The sequence below is a fragment of the Podarcis filfolensis genome, assembly GCF_964270895.1.
Source record: "Podarcis filfolensis genome assembly, chromosome: 17".
Lineage (NCBI taxonomy): Eukaryota > Metazoa > Chordata > Lepidosauria > Squamata > Lacertidae > Podarcis > Podarcis filfolensis.
The window spans coordinates 7,614,691-7,627,626 of NC_139621.1; the positions used below are offsets into that span (position 1 = coordinate 7,614,691).

The following is a 12,936-nucleotide window of genomic DNA, read 5'->3' on the forward strand; positions in this document are numbered from 1 at the left end:
TTTTAATGTATGACATATTAGTGTATTTTTGGTCTTTGTGGAAGCTGCCCAGAGTGGCTGGGGAAACCCAGCCAGATGGGCGGGGTACAAATAATAAATTATTATTATTATTATTATTATTATTATTATTATTATTATTTAGCGCTTCTGCGAATGCACGACCGCCGAAACCCAGAAGTAACCCGTTCTGGTACTTCCGGGTTTCAGCGGTCCGCAACCCGGAAAAACACAACCTGAATCGTCTGTAACCTGAGGTATGACTGTAGGGCCAAAATTGTGTCGTGCCCTTCATTGCACTACAACTCCCATCAGCCCCAGCAAGCATGGTGAATAATTGGGGGTTGCGGAAACTGTAGTACAGGGAAACCTTTCGTTCTCCATAGGTTACTGAGCTACAACTCCCATCAGACCAGGGAGCATGGCCAATGTCCAGGAATGATGGGGGTTGTAGTTCAGCAACATCTGGAGGGCCAAAGGTTCCCCATACAGTGGTACCTCAGGTTACATACGCTTCAGGTTACATATGCTTCAGGTTACAGACTCCGCTAACCCAGAAATATTACCTCGGGTTAAGTACTTTGCTTCAGGATGAGAACAGAAATTGTGCTCCTGCGGCGCGGCAGCAGCAGGAGGCCCCATTAGCTAAAGTGGTGCTTCAGGTTAAGAACAGTTTCAGGTTAAGTACGGACCTCCGGAACGAATTAAGTACTTAACTTGAGGTACTACTGTACCTGCTGTAGTGCAACAACATATCTGGTTGTCCAGTTCTCCCCCACCTCGCCTTAATAGTTTAAAGTACCTTGAAGGTGGAGTTAGGATACAGTGGAACCTCAGCTCCTGAACGCCTTGGGAGCCAAATGTTCCGGCTCCCGAACGATTCAAAACTGGAAGTGATTGTTCCGGTTTTCGAACGTTCTTTGGAAGCTGAACGTCTGGCATGGCTTCCGATTGGCTGCAGGAAGTTCCTGCAGCCAATCAGAAGCCACGCCTTGGTTCTCAAACTGTTTCGGGAGTCGAATGGACTCCCGGAACAGATTAAGTTCGGGAACCAAGGTTCCACTGTGCAAGAAAAGAGGCAAAATACAAACTCTTCCTTCAAAGGCTGGTACATAAGACAAGGGAAATGTCACTCGGGCAACTATTAAAGAAAACAATTGAACCCAATAGGGAAGTACTACAGAATGTATTGGGCTGGGAGAAAGCAGCATTTTCAACATTGGTAATGTAATGCATGCGTCTGGCATACACACAGAGAGGGAACCACAGAACCCCAGAGAAACAGAAAAAAAGACCCACAAAACTGTCTCATTCACTTGTGATCGGCTCTCCTCCCCCATGACTTGCAGTCGCCCCTTTGTGGGACAGGAAGGGGAGGGGCAGGAGATGCTTGGGGAGGGGCTGTGCTTCTCTAAGCGGCTTTTGATAAAAACTGAAGAAAGGCAATGGTGCATCAGCTTTTGTTTTCCAGAAAGAGCATGCGCTAGCATGGCATGTTTGATCAGGATATCTCTTCAATGCAAATGGGGTAGGGAAGATTAGGGGATAGACATAAACATATATATTTCTATTTTATTTTTAAAGATACCTATAAAAATAGTTAGCTGTTGATGCACCACTTGGTCTCTTCCAGCTCTATACAGTGGTACCTCGGGTTACAAACACCTCAGGTTACAAACACTTTGGGTTACAAATTCCACTAACCCGGAAGTAGTACCTCGGGTTACAAACTTTGCCCCAGGATGAGAACGGAAATTGCATGGCAGTGGCAGTGGCAGGCCCCATTAGTGAAACCATGCCTCAGGTTAAGAACGGTTTCGGGTTAAGTGCGGATCTCCGGAATGAATTAAGTTTGTAGCGCAAAGGTACCACTGTAATTCAATGATTCTAAGGAATAACTTTGAAATCAATAGTTACCTGTTCTCCTCAGGATGGGTTTTCTCCTCCAGACACACAGATGCGATACAGTGGTACCTCAGGTTAAGTACTTAATTTGTTCCGGAGGTCCGTACTTAACCTGAAACTGTTCTTAACCTGAAGCACCACTTTAGCTAATGGGGCCTCCTGCTGCTGACGTGCCGCCGGAGCCAGATTTCTGTTCTTATCCTAAAGCAAAGTTCTTAATCTGAAGCACTAATTCTGGGTTAGCGGAGTCTGTAACCTGAAGCGTATGTAACCTGAGGTACCACTGTACCAGAATACTCTGGAATTTCCTCGATGACTTTCAGGAATTTATCTCCATGTTCCTGATAAACAGAGGTTTATGGGACTGCAAGCAGGCCAGGCACTCATTTCGCACAGGAATTTGCAACCTTTTGAACTTTGCCACCTTCCCACACCCTTCTCCTATTTCCATGTACATACCTCTGTGACTGGAATGTTAGAAAAGATAGGTTTCAGCCCATTCAGGCAGTTTTGCATATCATCATGCCTCACTATCATTATTTGTAGTATCATTACCAGCAGTGCCCGCAAGACTAAGATGCTGTCAGATAAGGAATTCCTTTCCCCCTCTGGCTGCCATTCTAAGACTCTGAGTAACTGCATTTCGGCAGAGCGTATTATTATGCGTTTTAAGAGGAAACGTGGAAATTCCTTTTTACTCATCTCTCTTTCCCTTCCTCTCCTAAACATGGCTTTAGACTCAAACAAAGCCCCACATCTCCCCGGCCCTTTTGGGTTGCTGTTGGGTTGAGAATGAGATCGTTGTTAGCAAACGAAACAAATTGGAGGATGTGCAAGCTTACAGAGTTTAGCTAACGTGCTGCCCACCCACCCACATCTCTCTCACACACCCCCTCCAAATCTAGACCAATAAAAGTGCAAAAATAGCACAGATCTCTTCAACATGGTCCTTCTGTGCCAGAATGGAGAGACAGCAGCAACCACAAGCTCCCCTTCAGCCCAGGCTTCCCCTTTCCACACAGGCTCCCCCATCTCTCCAAGTCCTCCACATTTCTCCTCTGTGTCTGAGCGCCTTCTCTGCAGATTGACCCTAGGAGCCAATTCTCCTCTTTTCACTCTGTTCGGTTCCAATCAGCACAAAGGGTGAGAAGACATATTCTCAGTGGCTAAGGAGCTCCACTTCCATGCTGATCCTGGATGTGGGGACCAGGATGGAAACTGGCTGCTCTCTTCTGCGCACTAGATTCCTCCCACTTCCCTTCACTGGATTGCCAATGGTCTGTTGGCATGCTGAAGAGCATGTCAGTAGCTGCAATGCACGGATCCTTTGTTGGCTCAATAGGTGCATCTTAAATGTTGAAGAGCTGCAGGGTTAATATTATATGAATGCACTTTGTATATGCACCCAGCAGTGATGCTGTCACAGGAGTCTTCTTGGACCATGATGATGATGATGATGATGATAATAATAATAATAATAATAATAATAATAATAATAATAATAATTTATTTATTTATACCCCGCCCATCTGGCTGAGTTTCCCCAGCCACTCTGGGCAGCTCCCAATCGAGTGTTAAAAACAATACAGCATTAAATATTAAAAACTTCCCTAAACAGGGCTGCCTTCAGATGTCTTTTAAAAATAAGATAGCTGCTTATTTCCTTGACATCTGATGGGAGGATGTTCCACAGGGCAGGTGCCACTACCGAGAAGGCCCTCTGTCTGGTTCCCTATAACCTCACTTCTCGCAGTGAGGGAACCTCTAGAAGGCCCTCGGAGCTAGACCTCAGTGTCTGGGCTGAACAATGGGGGTGGAGATGCTCCTTCAGGTATACAGGACTGAGGCTGTTTAGGACTTTAAAGGTCATCACCAACACTGTGCTGGGGAAGGTACCCAGCGCCTCCAGGGATGCTCTTAATGACAAATGACTTGGCCTTTCTCCAGATCTTCCTGGCCCTGAGGAAGTCCAGGTGACGGCTGTACCAGGCCTGGGTCTCAGGGTGATGTGGAAGCCCAGTGCAAGCGCTCGGTGGCTCCAGCCTGAGGAGTATGTGGTGGAATGGAGAGAAGAGATCTCCAGCAACTCCGCCGGACAGTTGCTGAACTGGACACGGAGCCCCAGGGACAGCAGCAGCGCCCTGTTGAGAGGTGAGGAGTGTGGGAGAGCTCTAAGTGGGCGGCGGGGGGGGGGGGGAAGAAACTCCCAAGCCAAAGTAAATGTGTTGTTAGTGGTGTGAAATGCAGTTAGCAGACTTTTTGTGATATAGATAGCAGTGTTGAGGGAAGCAGGCTGGTCTGCCTTAATGGAGGCAGCTCCCACGACAGCAAGAGATTGTTGGCAAAGGAAAAACAAGGATATAGATAGCAGGGTTGGGGGAAACCCATCAGTTTTGGCACTGTGGGGGGGGGGAGAGGCAGATTGGTCCTCTCTTCCCCCTGCCACAGTCCCAACAGAAATCCTCTCCTCAGAAGATGCTCTTTGGTCTTCACACATGGACCCTGGCGGAGACTTCCCTTAAATTGCAAATAGCATCTTTTGGAGGTACTTTTTTTTTTGTCACAACCATGGCTGGGAGATAGTTACTCTTCCACGTACTCCCACCCAGCCCCACGAGGTCTCTCAGGGCTTTCCCACACTTGGGTGTTCACCTAACCAAAAACATGCAAGTCCTCTTTGGGTGTGGAAACAACTAGCGGCCCTCCTCTGGATAATCACGTGGGATGTGTGGAGTGAAAAGAGACAGGCAACAAACCCCAGATAATGTCTGGCTCCACATGGTCTCTGTGCTTGGAGAAAGAGGCTTGTTCATCTTGTACCTCGTCAGGTGGCCTGACGTTGCTTTTGCTCCCCACTTCTCAGGTAACTTCAGAGCAAAGGTGCCCTACCTTGTCTGCGTCTATGCTGTGTATGCTCATGGGAGCAGCGCTTCGGTCCCTGTGCGAGCCTACTTCAAGGAAGGAGGTAATCTTGATGGGCAAAGGGAATGTGGAGGTTGGCAGTGGGATGAGGAACAAGGTAGATACTATCCCTCCTGGTGTACTGGTTTTCTTTTGGCAAGGAAGAGGAGTGGCTTTTAGCTTTCTGGTGTGAGATCCTCTGCCTGTAGTCTTGAAACAGTGCAGTCATCTTGTTTCTGCTCACTCTTCGTGTGTGGCCCTTGCTGTTGTTCCAGCTTGCAGAAAGGGGAGCTTGCTATTGACTTGGGTCTCCCTTAGCCATGATCCCAGCTGTTGTAAGAAGATTCCCTTCAAAAGTGTATGGAACTGCTTATTAATGTAACAAGAACAACAAGAACAACAACAACAACATTATTTATACCCTGCCTATCTGGCTGAGTTTCCCCAGCCACTCTGGGCGGCTCCCAACAGAATATTAAAAACACGATAAAACATCAAACAGGGCTGCCTTCAGATGTCTTCTAAAAGTCAGATAGTTGTTTATCTCCTTGACATCTGATGGGAGGGCGTTCCACAGGGCGGCGCCACTACCAAGAAGGCCCTCTGCCTGGTTCCCTGTAACCTCACTTCTCACAGTGAGGGAACCGCCAGAATGCCCTCGGAGCTGGACCTCAGTGTCCAGGCTGAACCATGGGGGTGGAGACGCTTCTTCAGGTATACTCAAAATATAATTCTCAAAAGCACATCTGTTTGCAAAGGAAGCTTTGTCACCAGCTGTATATTCTTTGCCATGTAAAGCTGAATTTTAACACAGGACCACCAGATCTGTTTAAAAAACAGAGGAGTCCGTCATTATTTTTCATTTTACCTCCAACACCAATTAGAGAAAGGATAAAGCTTACTTAATCTGGATGGCATGTAAAATAATTAATGTGAGATTTTAATCCCCCCCCTTTTAAAGCAACGTTGGCCAAAAAATGAAAGCCTTTCTTCAACAGATAAGACCAAACTTTTCTCTTTACTGGTTTTAGCCTGTTATATACTGATTTATTTTATTAATCATTGTTAAGATTTGTAGGGAAGTGGATGTTCCCCAGATTTCCTGTGCATTGTGCAGAGGTTCACCCATAGTAAGGCACTTTTATTGAGGATCATTGCAGAATGGAGTGTCTTCCATTTGCCTTCCTTACATCACATGAAAATGAAACCGCCCCTTGCACCACGGTCTCCTGCCATTCTCTTTAACTGACAGGCAGTCCTCCTTCCCTTCTCCAATTATTGTTGTTGTTGTTGTTGTATTATTATATTTTATTTTTTATTATCATCAAGTACATATTGCATGTTAATTATTATTTTATTTTTATTATCATCATCAAATACATGTTACATGTTAATTACCGTATTTTTTGCTCTATAAGATGCACTTTTTCCCTCCTAAAAAGTAAGGGGAAATGTGTGTGCGTCTTATGGAGTGAATGCAGGCTGCGCAGCTATCACTGAAGCCAGAACAGCAAGAGGGATCGTTGCGCAGCAATCCCTCTTACTGTTCTGGCTTCTGGGATCCAGAATATTTTTTTTCTTGTTTTCCTCCTCCAAAAACTAGGTGCGTCTTATGGTCAGGTGCGTCTTATAGAGCGAAAAATGCGGTAATAAGGTTTCAACATTATACATAACATATAGTGTATTTAATTACAAATTCTCCACACCTAACCCTACACCCAAATATCCAAGTCACTTCCTTCACCCACGTGCATGATATCACACTCATTTCTCGAAATTCTAATATTTGCGTTCATTTTTATTCATCCCAATAATCATCCACCTATTAGAAGTATCAGTTCTTAACTTAATGGGTTCAGTCAATACTTATCCAGAGATTTCTATTACGATGGTTTTGTACGATATATTTTTCAACACATTCCCATTCCTTCTCCTTCCTTCTCCTTTCTAGCACCAACAGCTGCTCCCCAGGCACTGCAGGACAGAAGCATTTCACCTATAGCCTCTCTCATCTCCTGGGGGGAAATTCCACTGGGAGATCGCAATGGACACATCACCCACTACACGCTTTACCTGGGACATCCCACTTTACGGAACGCCACGGCAAACAGGACCAGTGAGTGATGCCTGAGACCAAGAGGCAATTCCCAGGTTTGCGGGGAGGGAGGGGCTGGGCCCAAGACCCTCTGAGTTGCCGACATGGAGGTCTTCCTTGCAGCTGCCTACATGGTTTTCATCTAGAATCTGCAACCCCTGGGTTGAAAGATGCATTGAGTGGACCAAGGAAACCAAACCAGATTCCACTACTGTGCGGCATGCAGGTTGCACCAGTCTCAGACTGCTATGCCAATGTGACATCTGGTGCACATGGATTGGGGCTGGGCATGATTGATTTCATGTCTGCACATGGGATTGACCTTGTGTGTAGTCATAGGGCTTTTACCATAGAAATACAAGGATGGAGTTACAGGTGGGTGGGGTATAAATAATAAAATCATTATTAACTCAGTGGAGCATAAGGGTCATTATCTGCTTTCAGTTTCAGTTCAGTGAGGCGCTGTGGTCTAAAGCACTGAGCCTCTTGGGCTTGCCAATTGGAAGGTCTATGGTTCGAATCCTGTGATGGGGTGAGCTCCCGTTGCCCTGTCCCAGCTCCTGCCAACCTAGCATTTCAAAAGCATGCCAGTGCAAGTAGATAAATAGGTACCACTGTGGTGGGAAGGTAAATGGTGTTTCCGTGCACTCTGGCTTCCGCCACGGTGTCCCGTTGCACCAGAAGCGGTTTACTCCTTCTGGCCACATGACCCGGAAAGCTGTCTGTGGACAAAGGCCGGCTCCCCTGGCCTGAAAGTGAGATGAGCACCGCACCTCATAGTCACCTTTGACTGGACTTAACCGTCCAGGGGTCCTTTACCTTTACCTTTTAACTTCAGTTCAGTAACAGTTCAGTACCAGAATTTCATGTCATGTTGGACTTCAGTTTCTTCCTAGCAGTCTGATGTCAATGTGCTCTCATTATGGTCCCCATCTCTTCTCCCACCCATGCCAGCCAACACATTGAGATACTGGTGCAGTAAACTCTTGGATGGTGGGTACAAACTGCCCCCCCCGCCTATGCTCAGATTATCCACCCCTTTCCTAGTTGTAGTTGGTGCTGCAGAGAGGAGCTACATTCTCTCAGACCTGATGCCTGGGACTTCCTACCAGCTCTGCATGATGGGATCTACCTCAGCCGGGGAAGGTGTGCCCAGTCCTCTGCATCGTTTCCACACTCCAGGTAGGAGAGGCTTCTAGGATATCTGTTGCTTGGACCAAGCGAAACCTGCTTGGCATGTGCAAAGGCTATGCAATATCTCAGTAAACACAGCAGCCGGAGCCATCTTGAAATGCCTTGATAGGGAAATATCAAACTTCGGGACAAGATCAGGCCTTGTCAGCAGAGGTCTTGGGGAAGCCCTGATTTTTGCGCAAAGACCTTTCAGGTGTCTGCAAAGATGCACATGCACAGCCACAGCCATGGGAGATTCTTCTGGTGGAGTCAGGGACCAGCTAATGCCATGGGCCTGGGGCAGGTTTCCCCCATGGCTCAGCGCTCTCTCCAAGGGAAGCTTTCTTTCTACTTTGTTCCATTGGACTGAATGGCAGCCGTCTAGTCAACATGCAATAAAAGTAAAGCAGTTCACACAGTATGTTCTGGTTTGACTCTGAACAGTCTGTGCCCAGTGAGGGTCATCTGAGTTTTATCCCCATGATTACCTGCAGATTCCCATTGGCAGACCCTCCTGGCAGTCCTCCTGGCTGTGGGATTCCTGCTTTTCGTGGCGTTCCTTGTGGTGCTGGTTAATTACAGAAGGTGAGTAATAAAAGGCAGAGGTGTGGTGGAGAGGCAGGCTGGCCCGTGCAACATCGTGCCCAGCATCTGTGGCTACTTACCTCCCCTCCCCATCTCCCCCCATTCATTGTATTTATACAATTGTGTATCATCTGACCCATCTACTGCAATTATTAAGTTTGCAGATGACACCACCATAATGGGTTTAGTAACAGGTGGAGACGAATCAGCGTATAGAGGGGAGGTCCAAAATTACATGGTGCCTAGGGAACAACTTGCACCTTAATATCAGCAAGACAAAGGAGACGGTGTTGGAATTTCAGAGGAAGAGAGGAGAACTAGCCCCGCTGTACATCGGGGAGGGCTGTGTGGAGAGAGTCTCTTCCTTTAAATTCCTAGGAGTTTATCTCAGTGAAGACCTTACTTGGAAAATAAATACAACCCAGGTGGTTCAGAAAGCCCAACAGAGACTCCATCTCCTCAGAGTATTGCAGAAGAACAATGTCAATCAACATTTGATGATCTCCTTCTACTGGTCCACAATAGAAAGTGTCCTTTCATACTACATCACGGTGTGGTACGCTGGTTTGACATCAGCTGATAGGAAGTGCCTACAGAGGGTGGTGAATACAGCACAAGATATTATGGGTTGTCCTGTGAATCTGCTGGATGAAATAGTGGAAGAACGTTGCCTCAGGAGAGTGAGGAAAATTCTCAGGGATGATTCACACCCTGGCCGGCACTTTCTTGATCTCCTGCCCTCAGGCAGAAGATATAGAAGCATGATTAGTTGCACCAACAGGGTAAAGAACAGCTTCTATCCGTGGGCTGCTGAATGAAAAGATAACAAGAGGGCAACTGACTTTTGGGTTTGGTGTGTGTGTGTCAGTAAACGAGGGGAATTAATTTTGACTAAGAGAGCTGAGTGAGGGGTGCTCGTGTAATCTCACTGTATACAAGTTGTACAAGTGACAATAAAGTATTTCAATTTCAATTTGCAGCCCCATGTGAAAACTCTTGTCGATGTCTCTCCTCCGCAGGGTCCTTGACTTCTGCCATAAGATCCTGCCTCCGTGGTGCTGGGAGAAGATTCCAGACCCAGGGCACAGTGATGTTACCCGGAGGATTGATGAACACAACGCTGCCCCTGGCATGGTAGGAAGTCATTGGTTAAAGAAACAACAACCCAGATATGTCTCTGTTCGTGGTGGGAGTAGATGAGAAGGATCTGGTTTCTGGAGAGAACTAGCCGTCCCAGTTGCCTCTTCCTCTTCACTTGCTGAGCGGACCCAAAAAGAACTTGTGCCAGATTTTAAGGACCGATCAACCCATCTTCTAACAGACAGTAACTGATGATATATTTGAATAAATGTGCTTATCTGGAATGCTCTCCCCGGGAGGTTCATCTGGCGCCATTATGTATATTTTATGCGCCAGGTTGAAAACGTGTTAGAAGACATCTGAAGGCTGCCCTGTATAGGGAGGTTTTATTTTTATTTTTTTATAAAATATTTATTGAAATTTTCAAAAAGTTTAAAGAAAAACAAAAAACAAAAAAAGAACAAAAAACAGACATATAACTTTCAATCACATATTTCCTTGACTTCCCCACATCTCCCCTTCTTGTATTCCAATTCAGTTTTTAATTCAACAAGTTCCTGTCCCCAGATTTTACCTTATTATATTTAAATCCTTTTACTTAACCAATTTTAACATAAACCTCAATCTTTATACATCAAAACTTATTCTTAATACCTTTTTCTAAAGTCAACCCCAATTCCATTTCACGAATTCCCCATTTTAATCTAAGTAACAAAACAAAATATTTACATAAAAAAAACCAAATATATTTGTACCGCCTTTGGATACCCAAAACCCCACTCCCCGCCTTTCCCGGTTTCAATCTCCAACCGATGTCCATCAATCCATCTGGTGTCAGCCTGGTGACCTCACGTCCGAGGCCCTTAAATCTCTTTCCTTTCCTCTCTGCCGGTTTTTTTGATAGTCCTTTATGATAAACACCAAATCTCGGAGAAGCTCTGTCCCAATGTATAGGGAGGTTTTAAATGTGTGATGCTTTACTGTGGTTTTATAATTTGCAGGACGCTGCCCAGAGCGGCTGGGGCAACCGAGCCAGATAGGAGGCAAATAAATTATGGTTATTGCATTTGTTTTGCAGGATGCCCTAAGCCAATGCCCGGTCAAGTTCCCAGAAGAGCTAGACATTGTTGAGATTAAGGAACCAGCCCCAGAGCAGACCACGCCCCTTGCCCCAGTGAAGTTCTCTGGCTATGAGAAGCGATTCATGCCCACTTTGGAGGAGCTGCAGAGGCTGGCTTGAGAAGAGAAGAGAGGATGCCTATGACCTTTGGAGACCAATGGGAGAGTGGGGACCTGAAGCTTATTCCTACAGCCTCTGATCTCTGGCTGGACCAGGGTCAGCAACCTATGCTCCGGCATTTGTTCTTCAGCCTTGGACATACTGTAGGAAAAGTGCCCTGCCAATTTCTTTGGCTGTCAGAGCATCTCTTATGCCATGGATCAAAGGGCAGAACTGTCGGTTACAGCCCCAGGTGCTTCTAACAGGTACTTGTGGCCTCAAAACAGCCACAGAGAGATTCCTGGAAAGGAGGAAGCACAATGAAGTTGTGGACTGAGCCTGGATCTTCCTCAAGGCTCCCTGGTGTTAAGCTGTTACTACTTGGCTCGGTCTTTCTGTCATCTCAGCTGTTTGATATCCACCTGGATGCTGGACCCTATTGGTGTTTTGCAACTTTTGACTAGTTGCAGGACCTTAGCCAGACCTAGCAGAGTAAACGTAGAGTTCACGCAAGCAATTGGCAACTGGCTGCAGACAGGATGGACAAAGCAGGAACCAGTAACTTGTAGTTATAGGTGTTTATTTATATATAGTGGACTATTTACAGGAACAGAACAGAACACGGATCTTTAACTTGCTCTCTCTTACACGACTCACAACTCTCAACCTCACTCACTGACATTGAACTCTGAACTCAGAACTCTGAACTAAGGCATTCCAGTTAGTAGGCCATAAATCATCATTCCCGTGAAAGAGCTTGACCAATCATGGAGCTGTCTCCATGCCTCTGTATCACCAGGCAGACTTACTCCTTCACACTGCCTTGGCTGTCGGCCAAACCCTAATTGACTCTGTGTGTGAAGCTGAACATATTCAGATTCCCAACGGAGCCATGGTGTCAGTGGGGGGGGGAGGGGGGTTGGTTCTTCCTTCCTTAAGCAAAGGCATCGTTCATCTCATTGGGGGCCAGTAGCTCAGAAGCACAAAGCAGGGCTGTAGGAAGGGGGCAGGGGGCGGCGGTCCGCCCCAGGTGTAATCCGTGAGGAGGGTGACAAAAAGGCACAGCCTGGCAGGGTTGAGCTTCCTATAGGGACAGAGCCATAGCAAAGAGAGACAACAGATCCCCGGGAGGGGGCAAAAAAATCCCCCCTCGATTCCCAAACTTATTTTGCATCCAGAGGTGCACGCTCTCCAGGACGCAGTGATCTGGGCTGGATCCGTACTTTAGATGTGGGTGAGAAAGAAAGACGAAGTAAGAGGAGTTTGTTTTGTTTTGCCGTGGGAAGAGAGGGTGCCAGCAGGGAGTAAGGCAGCGAGAAGGGATTTGGGTAGGTGGGCAGGGAAATGGGAGGGCGGGGGCCTCAGCCTTTGTATTCCCATCGACTCCATTGTGCCAAAGACAGGGCGCTCTTTCCGGCGCTGGGCAGGGTCTCCAAACCATGTGCAACTCAGGAAGCGGGTCACGTTTAGGGTGATGCTGCCCCTCTGCCCTGCTTTGGCTGTGGACCCATTTAAAGCACACTCACCCCAAGAATCCTGAGAGGTGTCTCTCCCAAGCCTACCCCGAGCTGTCAATGTGTGTTCGGGGGGGGTGTGACAAAAATAGTTCTGCACCGGGTACCACCTGACCTTGCTACGCCTCTGGCTCAAAGCACACACTTTTCGTGCAGAAGGTTCCTGATTCAGTTGCCAGCATCTCCGGGCAGGGCTGGGAATATCCCGTCTGAAACCCCAGAGAGGCACTGCAGATTAGACAGAGCAAGATGGGCCAGTGGTCTGATTCAGCATAAAACAGCTTCCTGTGTTGTCCTATCAGTGTATTCAGCAAACCCCACACAAGGCAGCAGAATGCCAAAATGCCAAAGAGGAAGAAATGCTGCTTGCTTCTGGGAAGGGCTATAAATATCTCACCTTTGGGTGGGGTCTGGTTCCCATGCCCAAGTGTAACTGTTACTTTGACCTTTCGTTGGGTTTTTGTTTT

The 12,936-nt window shown here is 46.9% G+C and overlaps 2 protein-coding genes across 3 annotated transcripts in view; both read left to right on the forward strand.

Moving 5' to 3' along the window:
• The window catches only part of IL27RA (interleukin 27 receptor subunit alpha), a 31,830-nt gene extending 18,896 nt beyond the window's left edge, over positions 1-12,934 (forward strand). Inside the window, exons 9-16 of the mRNA XM_083593208.1 lie at positions 3,850-4,053; positions 4,766-4,867; positions 6,755-6,919; positions 7,946-8,080; positions 8,566-8,656; positions 9,676-9,790; positions 10,815-11,850; positions 12,015-12,934. Of these exons, the coding sequence (XP_083449334.1) occupies positions 3,850-4,053; positions 4,766-4,867; positions 6,755-6,919; positions 7,946-8,080; positions 8,566-8,656; positions 9,676-9,790; positions 10,815-10,976 (974 nt within the window). The 3' untranslated portion in view covers positions 10,977-11,850; positions 12,015-12,934. The remainder of the gene's footprint in view (positions 1-3,849; positions 4,054-4,765; positions 4,868-6,754; positions 6,920-7,945; positions 8,081-8,565; positions 8,657-9,675; positions 9,791-10,814; positions 11,851-12,014) is intronic.
• The window catches only part of RLN3 (relaxin 3), a 115,574-nt gene that overhangs the window by 27,478 nt on the left and 75,160 nt on the right, over positions 1-12,936 (forward strand). The gene's annotated exons all lie outside the window — the stretch shown is intronic.